Source organism: Pseudophryne corroboree, chromosome 8, assembly GCF_028390025.1.
Source record: "Pseudophryne corroboree isolate aPseCor3 chromosome 8, aPseCor3.hap2, whole genome shotgun sequence".
Taxonomy (NCBI): Eukaryota; Metazoa; Chordata; class Amphibia; order Anura; family Myobatrachidae; genus Pseudophryne; species Pseudophryne corroboree.
This window is the reverse complement of record NC_086451.1, coordinates 305101974-305125043: the sequence shown is the minus strand read 5'-3', so window position 1 is coordinate 305125043 and position 23070 is coordinate 305101974. Positions and strand designations below refer to the sequence as shown.

The 23070-nt window shown below is 45.5% G+C and overlaps 1 protein-coding gene across 1 annotated transcript in view; it reads right to left on the bottom strand.

Annotated features, from left to right (window-relative positions):
• Positions 1–23070, bottom strand: part of NRK (Nik related kinase) — a 511622-nt gene that overhangs the window by 404656 nt on the left and 83896 nt on the right. Inside the window, exon 2 of the mRNA XM_063937359.1 lies at positions 11938–12003. Coding sequence (XP_063793429.1) covers positions 11938–12003 — 66 coding nt within the window. The remainder of the gene's footprint in view (positions 1–11937; positions 12004–23070) is intronic.

Genomic DNA, 23070 nt, shown 5'->3' with positions numbered 1-23070 from the left:
CCAAAAAACCCTCCCCAATCAGCACATGACGCAAAGAAAAAAAGAGGCGCAATGAGGTAGCTGACTGTGTGAGTAAGATTAGCGACCCTAGTGGCCGACACAAACACCGGGCCCATTTAGGAGTGGCACTGCAGTGTCACGCAGGATGTCCCTTCCAAAAAACCCTCCCCAATCAGCACATGACGCAAAGAAAAAAAGAGGCGCAATGAGGTAGCTGACTGTGTGAGTAAGATTAGCGACCCTAGTGGCCGACACAAACACCGGGCCCATTTAGGAGTGGCACTGCAGTGTCACGCAGGATGTCCCTTCCAAAAAACCCTCCCCAAACAGCACATGACGCAAAGAAAAATAAAAGAAAAAAGAGGTGCAAGATGGAATTGTCCTTGGGCCCTCCCACCCACCCTTATGTTGTATAAACAAAACAGGACATGCACACTTTAACCAACCCATCATTTCAGTGACAGGGTCTGCCACACGACTGTGACTGATATGACGGGTTGGTTTGGACCCCCCCCAAAAAAGAAGCAATTAATCTCTCCTTGCACAAACTGGCTCTACAGAGGCAAGATGTCCACCTCATCATCACCCTCCGATATATCACCGTGTACATCCCCCTCCTCACAGATTATCAATTCGTCCCCACTGGAATCCACCATCTCAGCTCCCTGTGTACTTTGTGGAGGCAATTGCTGCTGGTCAATGTCTCCGCGGAGGAATTGATTATAATTCATTTTAATGAACATCATCTTCTCCACATTTTCTGGATGTAACCTCGTACGCCGATTGCTGACAAGGTGAGCGGCGGCACTAAACACTCTTTCGGAGTACACACTTGTGGGAGGGCAACTTAGGTAGAATAAAGCCAGTTTGTGCAATGGCCTCCAAATTGCCTCTTTTTCCTGCCAGTATAAGTATGGACTGTGTGACGTGCCTACTTGGATGCGGTCACTCATATAATCCTCCACCATTCTTTCAATGGTGAGAGAATCATATGCAGTGACAGTAGACGACATGTCCGTAATCGTTGTCAGGTCCTTCAGTCCGGACCAGATGTCAGCATCAGCAGTCGCTCCAGACTGCCCTGCATCACCGCCAGCGGGTGGGCTCGGAATTCTGAGCCTTTTCCTCGCACCCCCAGTTGCGGGAGAATGTGAAGGAGGAGATGTTGACAGGTCGCGTTCCGCTTGACTTGACAATTTTCTCACCAGCAGGTCTTTCAACCCCAGCAGACTTGTGTCTGCCGGAAAGAGAGATCCAAGGTAGGCTTTAAATCTAGGATCGAGCACGGTGGCCAAAATGTAGTGCTCTGATTTCAACAGATTGACCACCCGTGAATCCTTGTTAAGCGAATTAAGGGCTCCATCCACAAGTCCCACATGCCTAGCGGAATCGCTCCGTGTTAGCTCCTCCTTCAATGTCTCCAGCTTCTTCTGCAAAAGCCTGATGAGGGGAATGACCTGACTCAGGCTGGCAGTGTCTGAACTGACTTCACGTGTGGCAAGTTCAAAGGGCATCAGAACCTTGCACAACGTTGAAATCATTCTCCACTGCGCCTGAGACAGGTGCATTCCACCTCCTATATCGTGCTCAATTGTATAGGCTTGAATGGCCTTTTGCTGCTCCTCCAACCTCTGAAGCATATAGAGGGTTGAATTCCACCTCGTTACCACTTCTTGCTTCAGATGATGGCAGGGCAGGTTCAGTAGTTTTTGGTGGTGCTCCAGTCTTCTGTACGTGGTGCCTGTACGCCGAAAGTGTCCCGCAATTTTTCTGGCCACCGACAGCATCTCTTGCACGCCCCTGTCGTTTTTTAAATAATTCTGCACCACCAAATTCAAGGTATGTGCAAAACATGGGACGTGCTGGAATTTGCCCATATTTAATGCACACACAATATTGCTGGCGTTGTCCGATGCCACAAATCCACAGGAGAGTCCAATTGGGGTAAGCCATTCCGCGATGATCTTCCTCAGTTGCCGTAAGAGGTTTTCAGCTGTGTGCGTATTCTGGAAACCGGTGATACAAAGCGTAGCCTGCCTAGGAAAGAGTTGGCGTTTGCGAGATGCTGCTACTGGTGCCGCCGCTGCTGTTCTTGCGGCGGGAGTCCATACATCTACCCAGTGGGCTGTCACAGTCATATAGTCCTGACCCTGCCCTGCTCCACTTGTCCACATGTCCGTGGTTAAGTGGACATTGGGTACAGCTGCATTTTTTAGGACACTGGTGACTCTTTTTCTGAGGTCTGTGTAAATTTTCGGTATCGCCTGCCTAGAGAAATGGAACCTAGATGGTATTTGGTACCGGGGACACAGTACCTCCAACAAGTCTCTAGTTGGCTCTGCAGTAATGATGGATACCGGAACCACGTTTCTCACCACCCAGGATGCCAAGGCCTCAGTTATCCGCTTTGCAGTAGGATGACTGCTGTGATATTTCATCTTCCTCGCAAAGGACTGTTGGACAGTCAATTGCTTGGTGGAAGTAGTAAAAGTGGTCTTACGACTTCCCCTCTGGGATGACCATCGACTCCCAGCAGCAACAACAGCAGCGCCAGCAGCAGTAGGCGTTACACGCAAGGATGCATCGGAGGAATCCCAGGCAGGAGAGGACTCGTCAGAATTGCCAGTGACATTGCCTGCAGGACTATTGGCATTCCTGGGGAAGGAGGAAATTGACACTGAGGGAGTTGGTGGGGTGGTTTGCGTGAGCTTGGTTACAAGAGGAAGGGATTTACTGGTCAGTGGACTGCTTCCGCTGTCACCCAAAGTTTTTGAACTTGTCACTGACTTATTATGAATGCGCTGCAGGTGACGTATAAGGGAGGATGTTCCGAGGTGGTTAACGTCCTTACCCCTACTTATTACAGCTTGACAAAGGGAACACACGGCTTGACACCTGTTGTCCGCATTTCTGTTGAAATAGTTCCACACCGAAGAGCTGATTTTTTTGGTATTTTCACCAGGCATGTCAACGGCCATATTCCTCCCACGGACAACAGGTGTCTCCCCGGGTGCCTGACTTAAACAAACCACCTCACCATCAGAATCCTCCTGGTCAATTTCCTCCCCAGCGCCAGCAACACCCATATCCTCCTCATCCTGGTGTACTTCAACACTGACATCTTCAATCTGACTATCAGGAACTGGACTGCGGGTGCTCCTTCCAGCACTTGCAGGGGGCGTGCAAATGGTGGAAGGCGCATGCTCTTCACGTCCAGTGTTGGGAAGGTCAGGCATCGCAACCGACACAATTGGACTCTCCTTGTGGATTTGGGATTTCGAAGAACGCACAGTTCTTTGCGGTGCTACTGCTTTTGCCAGCTTGAGTCTTTTCATTTTTCTAGCGAGAGGCTGAGTGCCTCCATCCTCATGTGAAGCTGAACCACTAGCCATGAACATAGGCCAGGGCCTCAGCCGTTCCTTGCCACTCCGTGTGGTAAATGGCATATTGGCAAGTTTACGCTTCTCCTCCGACAATTTTATTTTAGGTTTTGGAGTCCTTTTTTTACTGATATTTGGTGTTTTGGATTTGACATGCTCTGTACTATGACATTGGGCATCGGCCTTGGCAGACGACGTTGCTGGCATTTCATCGTCTCGGCCATGACTAGTGGCAGCAGCTTCAGCACGAGGTGGAAGTGGATCTTGATCTTTCCCTAATTTTGGAACCTCAACATTTTTGTTCTCCATATTTTAATAGGCACAACTAAAAGGCACCTCAGGTAAACAATGGAGATGGATGGATACTAGTATACAATTATGGACGGACTGCCGAGTGCCGACACAGAGGTAGCTACAGCCGTGAACTACCGTACTGTGTCTGCTGCTAATATAGACTGGTTGATAAAGAGATGTCGTAGTATGTATGTATGAAGAAGAAAGAAAAAAAAACCACGGTTAGGTGGTATACAATTATGGACGGACTGCCGAGTGCCGACACAGAGGTAGCCACAGCCGTGAACTACCGTACTGTACTGTGTCTACTGCTAATATAGACTGGTTGATAAAGAGATGTCGTAGTATGTATGTATGAAGAAGAAAGAAAAAAAAACCACGGGTAGGTGGTATACAATTATGGACGGACTGCCGAGTGCCGACACAGAGGTAGCCACAGCCGTGAACTACCGTACTGTACTGTGTCTGCTGCTAATATAGACTGGTTGATAAAGAGATGTAGTAGTATGTATGTATAAAGAAGAAAGAAAAAAAAACCACGGGTAGGTGGTATACAATTATGGACGGACTGCCGAGTGCCGACACAGAGGTAGCCACAGCCGTGAACTACCGTACTGTACTGTGTCTGCTGCTAATATAGACTGGTTGATAAAGAGATGTCGTAGTATGTATGTATAAAGAAGAAAGAAAAAAAAACCACGGTTAGGTGGTATACAATTATGGACGGACTGCCGAGTGCCGACACAGAGGTAGCCACAGCCGTGAACTACCGTACTGTACTGTGTCTGCTGCTAATATAGACTGGTTGATAAAGAGATGTCGTAGTATGTATGTATGAAGAAGAATGAAAAAAAAACCACGGGTAGGTGGTATACAATTATGGACGGACTGCCGAGTGCCGACACAGAGGTAGCCACAGCCGTGAACTACCGTACTGTACTGTGTCTGCTGCTAATATAGACTGGTTGATAAAGAGATGTCGTAGTATGTATGTATGAAGAAGAAAGAAAAAAAAACCACGGGTAGGTGGTATACAATTATGGACGGACTGCCGAGTGCCGACACAGAGGTAGCCACAGCCGTGAACTACCGTACTGTACTGTGTCTGCTGCTAATATAGACTGGTTGATAAAGAGATGTAGTAGTATGTATGTATAAAGAAGAAAGAAAAAAAAACCACGGGTAGGTGGTATACAATTATGGACGGACTGCCGAGTGCCGACACAGAGGTAGCCACAGCCGTGAACTACCGTACTGTACTGTGTCTGCTGCTAATATAGACTGGTTGATAAAGAGATGTCGTAGTATGTATGTATAAAGAAGAAAGAAAAAAAAACCACGGTTAGGTGGTATACAATTATGGACGGACTGCCGAGTGCCGACACAGAGGTAGCCACAGCCGTGAACTACCGTACTGTACTGTGTCTGCTGCTAATATAGACTGGTTGATAAAGAGATGTCGTAGTATGTATGTATGAAGAAGAAAGAAAAAAAAACCACGGTTAGGTGGTATACAATTATGGACGGACTGCCGAATGCCGACACAGAGGTAGCCACAGCCGTGAACTACCGTACTGTACTGTGTCTGCTGCTAATATAGACTGGTTGATAAAGAGATGTCGTAGTATGTATGTATAAAGAAGAAAGAAAAAAAAACCACGGTTAGGTGGTATACAATTATGGACGGACTGCCGAGTGCCGACACAGAGGTAGCCACAGCCGTGAACTACCGTACTGTACTGTGTCTGCTGCTAATATAGACTGGTTGATAAAGAGATGTAGTAGTATGTATGTATAAAGAAGAAAGAAAAATAAAACACGGGTAGGTGGTATACAATTATGGATGGACTGCCGAGTGCCGACACAGAGGTAGCTACAGCCGTGAACTACCGTACTGTGTCTGCTGCGACTGGATGATAAATAATGATATAAAAAATATATATATATCACTACTGCAGCCGGACAGGTATATATATTATATAATGACAGACCTGCTGGACACTGTCTGTCAGCAGAATGAGTTTTTTATAGAATAAAAAAAAAAACACCACACAAGTGAAGTCACACGACGAGTGTTTAACTTTTTCAGGCAATCACAATATAGTATACTACTAACTATACTGGTGGTCAGTGTGGTCAGGTCACTGGTCAGTCACACTGGCAGTGGCACTCCTGCAGCAAAAGTGTGCACTGTTTAATTTTAATATAATATGTACTCCTGGCTCCTGCTATAACCTATAACTGGCACTGCAGTGCTCCCCAGTCTCCCCCACAATTATAAGCTGTGTGAGCTGAGCACAGTCAGATATATAATATATACATAGATGATGCAGCACACTGGGCTGAGCAGTGCACACAGATATGGTATGTGACTGTCTTGTACTCCTGGCTCCTGCTATAACCTATAACTGGCACTGCAGTGCTCCCCAGTCTCCCCCACAATTATAAGCTGTGTGAGCTGAGCACAGTCAGATATATAATATATACATAGATGATGCAGGCATGCAGCACACTGGGCTGAGCAGTGCACACAGATATGGTATGTGACTGAGTCACTGTGTGTACCGTTTTTTTCAGGCAGAGAACGGATATATTAAATAAAACAACTGCACTGCTGGTGGTCACTGTGGTCAGTCACTAAACTCTGCACTCTCTTCTACAGTATCAGCCTCAGGTCAATCTCTCTCTCTCTCTCCTAATCTAAATGGAGAGGACGCCAGCCACGTCCTCTCCCTATCAATCTCAATGCACGTGTGAAAATGGCGGCGACGCGCGGTTCCTTATATAGAATCCGAGTCTCGCGAGAATCCGACAGCGTCATGATGACGTTCGGGCGCGCTCGGGTTAACCGAGCAAGGCGGGAAGATCCGAGTCGCTCGGACCCGTGAAAAAAAACATGAAGTTCGTGCGGGTTCGGATTCAGAGAAACCGAACACGCTCATCTCTAGTTTCTGGGTGTCAACTTACCGTTTTTAGGGAGTGCTTAGAAAAACGCTGGTGTGTCGGGGAAAACTCAGGCATGGCTGGGCATTCGCTGGGCGGGTGTGTGACGTCAAAAGCCGTTCCTCCATCTTTAGAATCAACGCACACGAATAGTAACTACAGGGATGGTCTTGTTTTGCACAAAAAGATATTGCAGGCGCTCTGCTGCACAGGCGTTCGCACTTCTGCAAAGCGAAAATACACTCCCCAGTGGGCAGCGACAATGCGTTTGCACGGCTGCTAAAAACTGCTAGCGAGCAATCAACTCGGAATGACCCCACAGTCAGTATCGCAAGCACAGTCATTATATGCTTGCGATACCGACCTAGTCCCTATAGCACAGTGAGAATCGGGGTTAGCCCGAATCTCACCATGTGTATGCACCTTAAGAACTCCGACCTTGCCTTTACAATCTATCCTCAACTCTGCAATCTGCTTCATTTTTCTCTTGTCACTCTAACTCTAGTGTACCCTTTTTGCTGGAAAGCCCTTAAACACTTAATTTCCCTATATGTCCAGCCTAATTTCCACTCATGGTTCTGCCTGCCTAGTTCACTCTACCAATAACGACTCCTTCATCTCCTCCCTCATAACCTCTTCCCACTGCCAACCTCTGAAATTACGTTCCATAATTACTCAGATTGGCATCCAACATCACAGTTTTTAAATGTGTCCTAAAACCACCCTCATCATTTAACCCTACCAACCAGGTACAGACTAGGGCTGAAAATCGGCCCTGGCATGTACGGTACGTGCACGTGAAAGGGGGCTCGCGGACACTACCCATGAGGGGCATGCCACGAGTCAGTTGGGCGTAGACTCACGGCATGCCCCCACTTCCATGAAGACACACTCTGTGTGACCGGACCGGCCCACCATCCCATCAACCCTTCTGGCATTTGCCAGATGACCAGTCTGGCCCTGCTACCAACCCTCATCCTGACTCTCCAGCATCTGCTTCCCACAGCACTGCCTCCTCTTCCTTTTTGTGACCACTGCAGAACCCCATTAGAATGTAAGCTCTTGGGAGCAGAGACTTGTCCCCTTTCTTTCCCTCTACAGAATGATTTACATTTTGGACTTTACTGATGTAATGAATGTACAGGTTGAGTATCCCGTTTGCAAAATGCTTGGGACCAGAAGTATTTTGGATATCGGATTTTTCTGTATTTTGGAATAATTGCATACCATAATGAGATATCATGGCGATGGGACCCAAGTCTAAGCACAGAATGCATTTATGTATCATATACACCTTATACACACAGCCTGAAGGTAATTTTAGCCAATATTTTTGATAACTTTGTGCATTAAACAAAGTGTGTGTACATTCACACAATTCATTTATGTTTCATATACTCCTTATACACACAGCCTGAAGGTAATTTTAGCCAATATTTTTGATAACTTTGTGCATTAAACAAAGTGTGTGTACATTCACAATTCATTTATGTGTCATATACACCTAATACACACAGCCTGAAGGTCAGTTTTTTCAATATTTTAATAACTTTGTGTATTAATCAAAGTTTGTGTACATTGAGCCTGTTACGTTTGCTGTACTTGGTACTCCTGGAACTGGGCGGATGAGCCCCAAGTACAGGAACGTAATGCTGCAATAGATACAGAGCTCGGCAGCAACCCCTATGGAAACCTGACTCCTTTGTCTCACCCTCGTTGTCCGCTTACGCCTGCGAGACTACGGTTTCTTGGGCCCACGGCAGCTGCGTTTGAAGGGCGGATTATGTCTGCCCAACTCCGATGCCCCCTGGTCTTAGTTGGAGACAAGGCATAAACTGAGACGGGATGATGACAAGGGGAACCTCTAACTAAAGACAGAAATACAGAGTTAGGGGCACTACAGAACTAAATGAAAGTATGCGCGGCTCAGCCGCCAAGACTAACAACAAAGGCAATGCTGTCCACACGCCTACACGACACTGTCGTATACCGGCGAGGACAGCCAATGCAGAACCTCTGCAGAAACTCCAAAATAAATATAACAAGACGCTGCGGCCTAGGCCGAGGGATACGGCAGAGCCGCTACTCACGAAACGGTACGAATACTGGCAAAAGGACAGGAACCCCCAAAGTAGCTGACACAGGCTCTCAGGACCGGAGGACAGGCAGAATCCCAAACGATAGACCGGTGGACACCAAGAAGCCGGATACTGGATCAGGCACAGACAAAGCCACAGGACTTCTGGACAGGAATGCTTCAAGGCAGGATACTGGATCAGACACTGGATCAAACACTGGATTAGACACTGGATCAGAATGCTTCAAGGCTGGAAGCAGCTAGACAGAAACTATCACCGGCGTCTGTGTAATGCACTGAGACAGAATATAACAAGGATTTCTTCCAATCACAACAGGCACCCTAATTAATTATGTCGTGCAGCTGCCCTGCTGCACGACTCCAAACTGACAGGTGCAATTAACAGACAGGTGAGGCTAAACACATGGAAACAGGCTGCAATTACACAGACTCACCACCGGCGGCAAACAAGAGTCTTCTAAACCAGAGCAAAGGGAAATCCTGGCCTGCAAGAGAACTATAACATAAAATACATGAACAGGAATGAACCACTGCTTGTGGTTCATAACAGTACCCTCTCCTTAAGGGTGGACACCGGACACCCCATGACACCCACAGGGAACAGAAACAGAAGTATAACATAAAATACATAACCAAAATGCAAAACAGGAATGAACCACTGCCATGGCTCATAACAGAGCCATCAGAAAACAAAGGTCTCATCTCAGTCTCACTCAGGGGGTCATTCCGAGTTGATCGCTCGCTAGCTACTTTTTGCAGCACTGCGATCAGATAGTCGCCGCCTACAGGGGAGTGTATTTTAGCTTTGCAAGTGTGCGAACGCCTGTGCAGCTGAGCTCTGCAAAAACATTTTGTGCAGCTTCTGAGTAGGTCTGAACTTACTCAGCCCTTGCAATCACTTCAGCCTGTCTGGTCCCAGAATTGACGTCAGACACCCGCCCTGCAAACACTTAGACACGCCTGCGTTTTTTCAACCACTCCCAGAAAATGGTCAGTTGACACCCATATATGCCTTCTTCCTGTCCTTCTCCTTGCGATCGTTAAATCCATCGCTCAGCAACGATCCGTTTTGTACCCATACAATGCGCCTGCGCATTGCGGTGCATACGCATGCGCAGTAGTGACTTGATCGATGCGCTGCGAAAAACGGCAGCGTGCGATCAGGTTGAAATTACCCCCTCAGTCTCACTCAGAAAATTACGTATTTCGGAATATTCCATATTTCTGAATATTTGGATATGGGTTAGTCAACCTGTATATGTGTAATTTGTGGACCTGTCTGTACATTGTAATGTAATATGTGTTCTTACCCTCTCTGTACTGCATTACAGAACTATTGTAGTGCTAAATATAAATAACATATATTAATAATAAATAACAATAAATCACAATTGTGGACACAATTTTATCCAATAACAAAAGGCATAGAGTACAAACAAACAGAGAGAGTGGAAAGTTGAATAGCCTGAGCGATCATGTACTCTTCGGTAAAGCTCGGTACACACTGGGCGATATGCTCCATGAACAATATCATCAGTGTTTTCCTCTGAACTCCCAGGCAAGCGATATCGGGGGTAATTCAGACCTGACCGTAGCAGCAAATTTGTTAGCAGTTGGGCAAAACCATGTGCACTGCAGGTGTGGCAGATGTAACATTTGAGGAGAGAGTTAGATTTGGGTGGATTATTTTGTTTCTGTGCAGAGTAAATATTGCCTGCTTTATTTTTACACTGCAATTTAGATTTCAGTTTGAACACACCCCACACACATCTCAATCTCTCTGCACATGGTATATATGCCCCCCCCCCCCCCCCTGCAGTGCACACGGTTTTGCCCAACTGCTAACAAATTTGCTGCTACGATCAGGTCTGAATTACCCCCATAGTGCATACACACTGAACGATATTGCTAACAATGGGGGTCATTCCGAGTTGTTCGCTCGTTATTTTTTTCTCGCAATGGAGCGATTAGTCGCTAATGCGCATGCGCAATGTCCGCAGTGCGACTGCGCCAAGTAAATTTGCTATGCAGTTAGGAATTTTACTCACGGCATTACAAGGTTTTTTCTTCGTTCTGGTGATCGTAATGTGATTGACAGGAAGTGGGTGTTTCTGGGCGGAAACTGGCCGTTTTATGGGAGTGTGTGAAAAAACGCTACAGTTTCTGGGAAAAACGCAGGAGTGGCTGGAGAAACGGAGGAGTGGCTGGAGAAACGGAGGAGTGTCTGGGCGAACGCTGGGTGTGTTTGTGACGTCAAACCAGGAACGACAAGCACTGAACTGATCGCACTGGCAGAGTAAGTCTCGAGCTACTCAGAAACTGCACAGAGAAGTATTTTCGCAATATTGCGAATCTTTCGTTCGCAATTTTGATAAGCTAAGATTCACTCCCAGTAGGCGGCGGCTTAGCGTGTGCAAAGCTGCTAAAAGCAGCTTGCGAGCGAACAACTCGGAATGAGGGCCCATATCGTTTGGTGATGTTACCCCGGCCACCACTCCAAACATGCAGTTTTGGATGATATAGCTAAAATTTACCTGCATGCACAGATGACAGAACATCTCATTAACGACCCACGGGAGCATGCACTGTTAATGATATTGGGCCTATTTCTGAGTTGATCGCAGTAGCAAATTTGTTAGCAGTTGGGCAAAACCATGTGCACTGCAGGTGGGGCAGATGTAACATGTGTAGAGAGAGTTAGATTTGGGTGGGCGGGGTGTATTCAAACTGAAATCTAAATTGCAGTGTAAAAATAAAGCAGCCAGTATTTACCCTGCACAGAAACAATATAACCCACCCAAATCTAACTCTCTCTGCAAATGTTATATCTGCCCCCCTCCTGCAGTGCACATGGTTTTGCCCAATTGCTAACAAACTTGCTGCTGCAATCAACTCATTGTTGATCGTCCATTGTGCGTACACACTGGACGATATTACAAATTATACGCTCAGAAGGTTCAAAATGAGTGATATAGTTTCAAATATTGCCTAGTGCGTACCCATCTTAAGGCACGCTGATTGAGCTACTGTGGGCAGAAGAGTGATGTAATAAGGCCGAGCGGATCATTATAAGTGTTATAGTAAAACATTATAAGATTTATGTATTCTTCACCATTTGCAGATAACACAGATTAACCTATTTAAAAGTGCTTTTGACATTTATGTATGTAAACAAACACTATAGGTTAGCTTTCTGGAATTTAAGAAATAAAGTATTCAAACCTTGTAGACTTGTCCATAGGTCCCATTTCCAACAACTTCAACCAGCTCAAAGATTCCTGCAGGGTCCTGTACAGAAGTAGAGAATGAGATAGGAGGTTTATAAGAAGCTCTTTAAAGCTTAAGCATCCATTAATCGGTTTCCATTGAGAGGATTTGGGGTATTGGTGTATTAATCCATTTACTTGCAAAATAAATAGAAATGTATTTTAAGGCAACAGCAGCAAAGTTTATCTCCACCTTTTTGTGTCCATATCTGTATATTTCTATGACTTGTGTATTTTGTTTAATTGGTTATTCATGCATATGATTTTTTTTTTTCAACTATAATGTATTTTAGGACAAGATGCCAGTTATGCCAACTCTAATGCTACTGCAGTTGGAAACTTGTATTAAGGAGGCAATAAGTGCTAAACAACTGCAATAATGCTGCTTAGTCTAGGTGTATGAGGGTAGTTTTATGACATTTTGTTTACCTAATTTCTCCATCTTTGCTGAGTAGGAATCATAAAAATACCATGTTATACACTGTAATTGGCCACTTACATTCCAGTATATATTAGAATTCTCAGGAGACTCCTGAGTTTTCGGGGCTCGTCCAGACTTGCAAGAGAGTAAGCCACCTCACGTATACTTGAAGACACAATGTAGCTTTGCATTGCATCATCCTGGCCCTGCCCAATGCTTAACGACGCCACAAATTGAGATATGGGCCACAATGACACTGTCACTCAGTCGCGCTCCCAGAGGTGGCAGTTACTATACTAGTTTGTTCCCAGCAAGCTTTGTGGTAGGTCCATAAATCTACCGACTAATCCGTGCCTTAAAAATCAGATAGTGCCTTGATATTGTCTTACCTAAACCGTGGGTTATAGCGGAGAGAGAGTTAGTGCGGCCTTTTGACCTCCCTGATCTTTTATGGCTACTTAGTAACAGAGGCGTCACTCACCTCCTTAAAACCCGGTGCGGCGACGAAAAAGGGGTGGGGCTTCACATGAATGGGCAGGGCTTTATTGGAGGGGTGGGGCTTCGTGGATGGAACCCGTTTTTAGTCCATTGAAGGACCGAAAATGGGGTGGGGCTTTATGGGAATTAGCGGGGCTTCATGTCCCGACACCTGTTTTTTTGTCACTTGGGGGGTGTGGGAGGTGAGGGCTGACTCCCGGGGAGTGCTGTCCCTGCAGTGCTGGCTCCTACACAGTGACAGGAGCCGAGTGCTTCACATAATATAACAGTGCAGCACTCCACTCCTGTCACTGTGCAGGAGCCGGCATTTTGGTGTCACCTCTCGGCGGGTGACACCCGGGAGCGGGCCGCACTCCCCGCGTAACACCACTGCTTAGTAATATAAACATTCCACAACTTGGTTCCTCTAGAGCGGTTAAATGTACTGTGTTAGCATGGAGGAGGTTTGTGCTTCAATCAGATAACATTTCATTACCTTCTCCTGCCCTCTCTTTAGCAGGTATCGCCAAACTGATACCTAATTTGCAATTAATTTCCCTGATTAATTGCGGAATCACCACAGTGGTGGATATACTATCGGAGGATGAGGTGGTTTTATTCTCACATCTTTAGGCAGATTATGGTAATTTATCCAGGTACTGTTATAAGGATCTCCAAGTTAGACACTGGCTGCAGAGTTCTTTGCCTTCCCCAATAAGGAATCCTTCTTTTCCAGCATTTGTGCTATCCAGATTTACATCTCCTAGCCATAGGTGGGAATCTCGTGGTGGTACCGCTTTCAGGTAGCTATAGTAAAAAAAGGTTAATTACCCTCTCAACTTAAATGGGAAGGGGATCACTTGCAGTCCCCAACTGAGGAAGACTGAGAGATTGTTTTCTGTACTTGCTTTAAAGTGTCTAGATGTATTAATCATATGGAAGAGTTTTATAAACTTCTCCACAGATCATATCATACTCTGGATATACTACATGTTATTTGGCCATCTGTCTCCAAATATTGTTGGGGGAATTGTGGACAGGTGGGTGATATATTACATATATTGTGGTTATGCCCACTCCTTCAGCCCCTTTGGAGAGACGTATTTATCCTGATCAGTAAAGTCATTGGGGTTCCCGTAAGGGCTGACCCATTAGTAGCTCCTGGGGATTTATCTCTAGGAGATAAATACATTATGGGACATATTCTGGTAGCTACAAAAGCTGCCATCGCCCAAAAGTGGAGATCTGCTGATGTCCCTACTCTACGAGCCATTGAAAATAGTGTTCAGAACATTATGTTTTTGAGACAGCAGATTGCAAATATACTTCTTCTGCATCCTCTCCACGGGGTAAATTTGCTAAGATGGGAGTTCTATTTAAGATGGGATGTTGCCCATAGCAACCAATCAGATTCCAGGTATTATCTTCTAGAAGGTGCTAGATAAATGAGAAGTAGAATCTGATTGGTTGCTATGGGCAACATCCCATCTTAAATAGAACTCCCATCTTAGCAAATTTACCCCCATATATGAAGTGGTTTATTTAGTGTGCATATAGGGCAAGGTCACTCTTCTATATACTCTAGGCCAGTGGATCTTTCAGGTTTAGATTCCCCGTAGAGGCATAAGACGCTCAAACCGGTCTGGTCAATTCTATGTTTGATGTTTAAACTGAGCTTATACTTACTATATATTTACCTCCATTAAATGTGCAATTTTACAACACCCACAGACTATGTATTCCTACCCCTTTTTTGGTTGTGATACCTTTGTTCCCCTTTTTCCATTCTGTATCCTTATTTTCATGTGGAAAATTAATAAAAACTATTGTTTAAAAACAAAAAATCAGACATTGCCATGCTATTGAATTGTAATTTTAACAAACACTTTATTTTTTTATTTTAATTGTATTTTGTATTTGTCTAATAAGATATGAATGTTTGATTCCATTTCTGTAGCAACTGTGTCTAACATCTGTAAGTGTTGATCTAGGCAAGGTAAACTGCAGAACAAAAAGTATTGGGGTTGGTGCAGAGTTGGTAACAAAATGGGCGTAAAGGATTCAAAAATGATATTTTAGCCCCTATGCAGAGACACACAGCTCTGTATTGGAAGCATGCTAACTCGTATGTGCCTATTTTTCAACAAATCATCATTATTAAAGTATACTTGCAAAAGATACACCACCTAACAGAAGCATATGTGCATTCTTTCTGGACCGGCTGCATGGCTGCGTTTATAAGGACATTTCCTAACTGAACAATGGCTGCGTGAGAGCGTCCCTTCCCACCCCGATTCTACTTCACCTGTCCTAAAATGTAATATTGGAAAATGTGTGGGTAGATTCTGGCACCTTGCCAGAGCCTACTGTGCATATCTCTGGAAAATGATGCTGGAGTCGTTTTCCCAGAGATTTCTTCAGCTGCCGCCATAAGGTAAGTCTATTCCAAGGGTGCATGGTATGTGGTGTTGGTGCATGTGCACTGAATGCCCTGCACCCATATTGAACGAAGGGCCTGACTCAGAGATGGACGAAGGTGTGAAGAACCAGAGATATTAAGGAGATAATATAAATATTAGGGTCTGTACGTTATGCTTAATTTAAAACTGCGTAAAGGGAAGATTGCCATTATCATGCTAATACAAATACACAAAGACGTGGGGAGGTTGAGCTTGTGCGGTGATTAGAATGCATAGCTATTTATCCTGAGCAGGAGGACCCAGGAGCTGGTTACTAACCAAATGGTCCAGTCTGCTGCAAGGGACCATTTCAAGGTAATAGAATTCAGAGGAAGAGGCCAATTACCTGTTAGGACAGTCCTTTGTCTTTGTTCCATTTACAGGAAAGAAAACCAGTGGGATGTCATTAGGCCACATTTGTATTGAAATGCCCACACATTGGTAACTACACTAGATTAAAGGCACATCACATTGTATATGGTTTGTTTATTTATTTATTTATTAATTAACAGTTTCTTATATAGCGCAGCATATTCCGTTGCGCTTTACAAGTAGAACAACAGTAATAGAACAAAACTGGGTAAACCAGATAGACATAGAGGTAGGAAGGCCCTGCTTGCAAGCTTACAATCTATAGGGAGTTTATGAAGTAAAATTAATATTTCCATAATCATGAAGAACATTCAAGTTTTCATATAGACATATCTGGTCTGTTCGCAGGTGTGGTGCGAGTTGCATATATCTATGAACCATTGATTCAAAAATATGAAGTATCTAGGCCAATCTCACCTCACAATGTATCATATTTAGTGTTATTTTGTAGCTAAAATAGCATAGAGTAATAAGGGAACCCCATAATCTAGATCATTATTTTCAGGGGAAGTTATGTTAAATGATGTAACTTGAGCTATAAGTTAGATTAGCATGTCAGGGAGGATCTCAGTTTTCTATCAGCAATGACTTACATTATGTGACCTCACCTAAAGTGTGATACCTGTTTTCTGCTGATAAAGGTATAACCACATATTGTTCTGTGTTCAGACTTTGGAGAATCTATGCTTGGCATAGATGTTTGCAACCTGTAGTCTCTCCAATTTGCTTGCATTTAACCAGGTACAAATTAGCTGCCTGTAAACTGTAAGGTTTGTCAGTTTTATTTTGATTGCTTGCCTGTATGTACTGTACTTTGTAACCAATCTTAACATTCTTTTCTAAATAAGCATTGTACCTATTTGTGAATAAAGTTTCTCTGACGTCCTAGTGGATGCTGGGAACTCCGTAAGGACCATGGGGATTAGCGGCTCCGCAGGAGACTGGGCACAAAAGTAAAAGCTTTAGGACTACCTGGTGTGCACTGGCTCCTCCCCCTATGACCCTCCTCCAAGCCTCAGTTAGATTTTTGTGCCCGGCCAAGAAGGGTGCACACTAGGGGCTCTCCTGAGCTTCTTAGTGAAAAGTTTAGTTTTAGGTTTTTTATTTTCAGTGAGACCTGCTGGCAACAGGCTCACTGCATCGAGGGACTAAGGGGAGAAGAAGCGAACTCACCTGCGTGCAGAGTGGATTGGGCTTCTTAGGCTACTGGACACCATTAGCTCCAGAGAGACCGAACACAGGCCCAGCCTCGGAGCTCGGTCCCGGAGCCGCGCCGTCGGCCCCCTTACAGAGCCAGAAGCAAGAAAAGGTCCGGAAAAATCGGCGGCAGGAGACATCAGTCTTCAACAAGGTAGCGCACAGCACTGCAGCTGTGCGCCATTGTTACTCAGGCACACTTCACACTCCGGTCACTGAGGGTGCAGGGCGCTAGGGGGGGGCGCCCTGAGCAGCAATGTAAAACACCTTGGCTGGCATAAATACACCACATATAACTAGAGATGAGCGGGTTCGGTTTCTCTGAATCCGAACCCGCACGAACTTCATGTTTTTTTCACGGGTCCGAGCAGACTCGGATCCTCCCGCCTTGCTCGGTTAACCCGAGCGCGCCCGAACGTCATCATGACGCTGTCGGATTCTCGCGAGACTCGGATTCTATATAAGGAGCCGCGCGTCGCCGCCATTTTCACACGTGCATTGAGATTGATAGGGAGAGGACGTGGCTGGCGTCCTCTCCATTTAGATTAGGGTTGAGAGAGAGAGAGAGAGATTGTCCTGAGGCTGTGATACTGTAGAAGAGAGTGCAGAGTTTAGTGACTGACGACCACAGTGACCACCAGACAGTGCAGTTGTTTGTTTTATTTAATATATCCGTTCTCTGCCTGAAAAAAACGATACACACAGTGACTCAGTCACATACCATATCTGTGTGCACTGCTCAGCCCAGTGTGCTGCATCAATGTATATATATATCTGACTGTGCTCAGCTCACACAGCTTATAATTGTGGGGGAGACTGGGGAGCACTGCAGTGCCAGTTATAGGTTATAGCAGGAGCCAGGAGTACATAATATTATATTAAAATTAAACAGTGCACACTTTTGCTGCAGGAGTGCCACTGCCAGTGTGACTAGTGACCAGTGACCTGACCACCAGTATATATAATATTAGTAGTATACTATCTCTTTATCAACCAGTCTATATTAGCAGCAGACACAGTACAGTGCGGTAGTTCACGGCTGTGGCTACCTCTGTGTCGGCACTCGGCAGCCCGTCCATAATTGTATATACCACCTAACCGTGGTTTTTCTTTCTTTCTTTATAGTCATACTAGTTACGAGTATACTATCTCTTTATCAACCAGTCTATATTAGCAGCAGACACAGTACAGTGCGGTAGTTCACGGCTGTGGCTACCTTTGTGTCGGCACTCGGCAGCCCGTCCATAATTGTATATACCACCTAACCGTGGTTTTTTTTTCTTTCTTTATACATACATACTAGTTACGAGTATACTATCTCTTTATCAACCAGTCTATATTAGCAGCAGACACAGTACAGTGCGGTAGTTCACGGCTGTGGCTACCTCTGTGTCGGCACTCGGCAGCCCGTCCATAATTGTATATACCACCTAACCGTGGTTTTTTTTTCTTTCTTTATAGTCATACTAGTTACGAGTATACTATCTCTTTATCAACCAGTCTATATTAGCAGCAGACACAGTACAGTGCGGTAGTTCACGGCTGTGGCTACCTCTGTGTCGGCACTCGGCAGCCCGTCCATAATTGTATATACCACCTAACCGTGGTTTTTTTTTCTTTCTTTATACATACATACTAGTTACGAGTATACTATCTCTTTATCAACCAGTCTATATATTAGCAGCAGACACAGTACAGTGCGGTAGTTCACGGCTGTGGCTACCTCTGTGTCGGCACTCGGCAGCCCGTCCATAATTGTATATACCACCTAACCGTGGTTTTTTTTTCTTTCTTTATACATACATACTAGTTACGAGTATACTATCTCTTTATCAACCAGTCTATATATTAGCAGCAGACACAGTACAGTGCGGTAGTTCACGGCTGTGGCTACCTCTGTGTCGGCACTCGGCAGCCCGTCCATAATTGTATATACCACCTAACCGTGGTTTTTTTTTCTTTCTTTATACATACATACTAGTTACGAGTATACTATCTCTTTATCAACCAGTCTATATTAGCAGCAGACACAGTACAGTGCGGTAGTTCACGGCTGTGGCTACCTCTGTGTCGGCACTCGGCAGCCCGTCCATAATTGTATATACCACCTAACCGTGGTTTTTTTTTCTTTCTTTATACATACATACTAGTTACGAGTATACTATCTCTTTATCAACCAGTCTATATATTAGCAGCAGACACAGTACAGTGCGGTAGTTCACGGCTGTGGCTACCTCTGTGTCGGCACTCGGCAGCCCGTCCATAATTGTATATACCACCTAACCGTGGTTTTTTTTTCTTTCTTTATAGTCATACTAGTTACGAGTATACTATCTCTTTATCAACCAGTCTATATTAGCAGCAGACACAGTACAGTGCGGTAGTTCACGGCTGTGGCTACCTCTGTGTCGGCACTCGGCAGCCCGTCCATAATTGTATATACCACCTAACCGTGGTTTTTTTTTCTTTCTTTATACATACATACTAGTTACGAGTATACTATCTCTTTATCAACCAGTCTATATTAGCAGCAGACACAGTACAGTGCGGTAGTTCACGGCTGTGGCTACCTCTGTGTCGGCACTCGGCAGCCCGTCCATAATTGTATATACCACCTAACCGTGGTTTTTTTTTCTTTCTTTATACATACATACTAGTTACGAGTATACTATCTCTTTATCAACCAGTCTATATATTAGCAGCAGACACAGTACAGTGCGGTAGTTCACGGCTGTGGCTACCTCTGTGTCGGCACTCGGCAGCCCGTCCATAATTGTATATACCACCTAACCGTGGTTTTTTTTTCTTCTTTATACATACATACTACTACGACATCTCTTTATCAACCAGTCTATATTAGCAGCAGACACAGTACAGTACGGTAGTTCACGGCTGTGGCTACCTCTGTGTCTGCACTCGGCAGGCAGTCCGTCCATAATTGTATACCACCTAACCGTGGTTTTTTTTTCTTTCTTCTTTATACATACATAGTTACATAGACATCTCTTTATCAACCAGTCTATATTAGCAGCAGACACAGTACAGTACGGTAGTTCACGGCTGTGGCTACCTCTGTGTCTGCACTCGGCAGGCAGTCCGTCCATAATTGTATACCACCTAACCGTGGTTTTTTTTTTTTCTTCTTTATACATACATAGTTACATAGACATCTCTTTATCAACCAGTCTATATTAGCAGCAGACACAGTACAGTACGGTAGTTCACGGCTGTGGCTACCTCTGTGTCTGCACTCGGCAGGCAGTCCATAATTGTATACTAGTATCCATCTCCATTGTTTACCTGAGGTGCCTTTTAGTTGTGCCTATTAAAATATGGAGAACAAAAATGTTGAGGTTCCAAAATTAGGGAAAGATCAAGATCCACTTCCACCTCGTGCTGAAGCTGCTGCCACTAGTCATGGCCGAGACGATGAAATGCCAGCAACGTCGTCTGCCAAGGCCGATGCCCAATGTCATAGTACAGAGCATGTCAAATCCAAAACACCAAATATCAGAAAAAAAAGGACTCCAAAACCTAAAATAAAATTGTCGGAGGAAAAGCGTAAACTTGCCAATATGCCATTTACCACACGGAGTGGCAAGGAACGGCTGAGGCCCTGGCCTATGTTCATGGCTAGTGGTTCAGCTTCACATGAGGATGGAAGCACTCAGCCTCTCGCTAGAAAAATGAAAAGACTCAAGCTGGCAAAAGCAGCACAGCAAAGAACTGTGCATTCTTCGAAATCCCAAATCCACAAGGAGAGTCCAATTGTGTCGGTTGCGATGCCTGACCTTCCCAACACTGGACGTGAAGAGCATGCACCTTCCACCATTTGCACGCCCCCTGCAAGTGCTGGAAGGAGCACCCGCAGTCCAGTTCCTGATAGTCAGATTGAAGATGTCAGTGTTGAAGTACACCAGGATGAGGAGGATATGGGTGTTGCTGGCGCTGGGGAGGAAATTGACCAGGAGGATTCTGATGGTGAGGTGGTTTGTTTAAGTCAGGCACCCGGGGAGACACCTGTTGTCCGTGGGAGGAATAGGGCCGTTGACATGCCAGGTGAAAATACCAAAAAAATCAGCTCTTCGGTGTGGAGGTATTTCACCAGAAATGCGGACAACAGGTGTCAAGCCGTGTGTTCCCTTTGTCAAGCTGTAATAAGTAGGGGTAAGGACGTTAACCACCTCGGAACATCCTCCCTTATACGTCACCTGCAGCGCATTCATAATAAGTCAGTGACAAGTTCAAAAACTTTGGGTGACAGCGGAAGCAGTCCACTGACCAGTAAATCCCTTCCTCTTGTAACCAAGCTCACGCAAACCACCCCACCAACTCCCTCAGTGTCAATTTCCTCCTTCCCCAGGAATGCCAATAGTCCTGCAGGCCATGTCACTGGCAATTCTGACGAGTCCTCTCCTGCCTGGGATTCCTCCGATGCATCCTTGCGTGTAACGCCTACTGCTGCTGGCGCTGCTGTTGTTGCTGCTGGGAGTCGATGGTCATCCCAGAGGGGAAGTCGTAAGCCCACTTGTACTACTTCCAGTAAGCAATTGACTGTTCAACAGTCCTTTGCGAGGAAGATGAAATATCACAGCAGTCATCCTGCTGCAAAGCGGATAACTGAGGCCTTGACAACTATGTTGGTGTTAGACGTGCGTCCGGTATCCGCCGTTAGTTCACAGGGAACTAGACAATTTCTTGAGGCAGTGTGCCCCCGTTACCAAATACCATCTAGGTTCCACTTCTCTAGGCAGGCGATACCGAGAATGTACACGGACGTCAGAAAAAGACTCACCAGTGTCCTAAAAAATGCAGTTGTACCCAATGTCCACTTAACCACGGACATGTGGACAAGTGGAGCAGGGCAGGGTCAGGACTATATGACTGTGACAGCCCACTGGGTAGATGTATGGACTCCCGCCGCAAGAACAGCAGCGGCGGCACCAGTAGCAGCATCTCGCAAACGCCAACTCTTTCCTAGGCAGGCTACGCTTTGTATCACCGCTTTCCAGAATACGCACACAGCTGAAAACCTCTTACGGCAACTGAGGAAGATCATCGCGGAATGGCTTACCCCAATTGGACTCTCCTGTGGATTTGTGGCATCGGACAACGCCAGCAATATTGTGTGTGCATTAAATATGGGCAAATTCCAGCACGTCCCATGTTTTGCACATACCTTGAATTTGGTGGTGCAGAATTTTTTAAAAAACGACAGGGGCGTGCAAGAGATGCTGTCGGTGGCCAGAAGAATTGCGGGACACTTTCGGCGTACAGGCACCACGTACAGAAGACTGGAGCACCACCAAAAACTACTAAACCTGCCCTGCCATCATCTGAAGCAAGAAGTGGTAACGAGGTGGAATTCAACCCTCTATATGCTTCAGAGGTTGGAGGAGCAGCAAAAGGCCATTCAAGCCTATACAATTGAGCACGATATAGTAGGTGGAATGCACCTGTCTCAGGCGCAGTGGAGAATGATTTCAACGTTGTGCAAGGTTCTGATGCCCTTTGAACTTGCCACACGTGAAGTCAGTTCAGACACTGCCAGCCTGAGTCAGGTCATTCCCCTCATCAGGCTTTTGCAGAAGAAGCTGGAGACATTGAAGGAGGAGCTAACACGGAGCGATTCCGCTAGGCATGTGGGACTTGTGGATGGAGCCCTTAATTCGCTTAACAAGGATTCACGGGTGGTCAATCTGTTGAAATCAGAGCACTACATTTTGGCCACCGTGCTCGATCCTAGATTTAAAGCCTACCTTGGATCTCTCTTTCCGGCAGACACAAGTCTGCTGGGGTTGAAAGACCTGCTGGTGACAAAATTGTCAAGTCAAGCGGAACGCAACCTGTCAACATCTCCTCCTTCACATTCTCCCGCAACTGGGGGTGCGAGGAAAAGGCTCAGAATTCCGAGCCCACCCGCTGGCGGTGATGCAGGGCAGTCTGGAGCGACTGCTGATGCTGACATCTGGTCCGGACTGAAGGACCTGACAACGATTACGGACATGTCGTCTACTGTCACTGCATATGATTCTCTCAACATTGATAGAATGGTGGAGGATTATATGAGTGACCGCATCCAAGTAGGCACGTCACACAGTCCGTACTTATACTGGCAGGAAAAAGAGGCAATTTGGAGGCCCTTGCACAAACTGGCTTTATT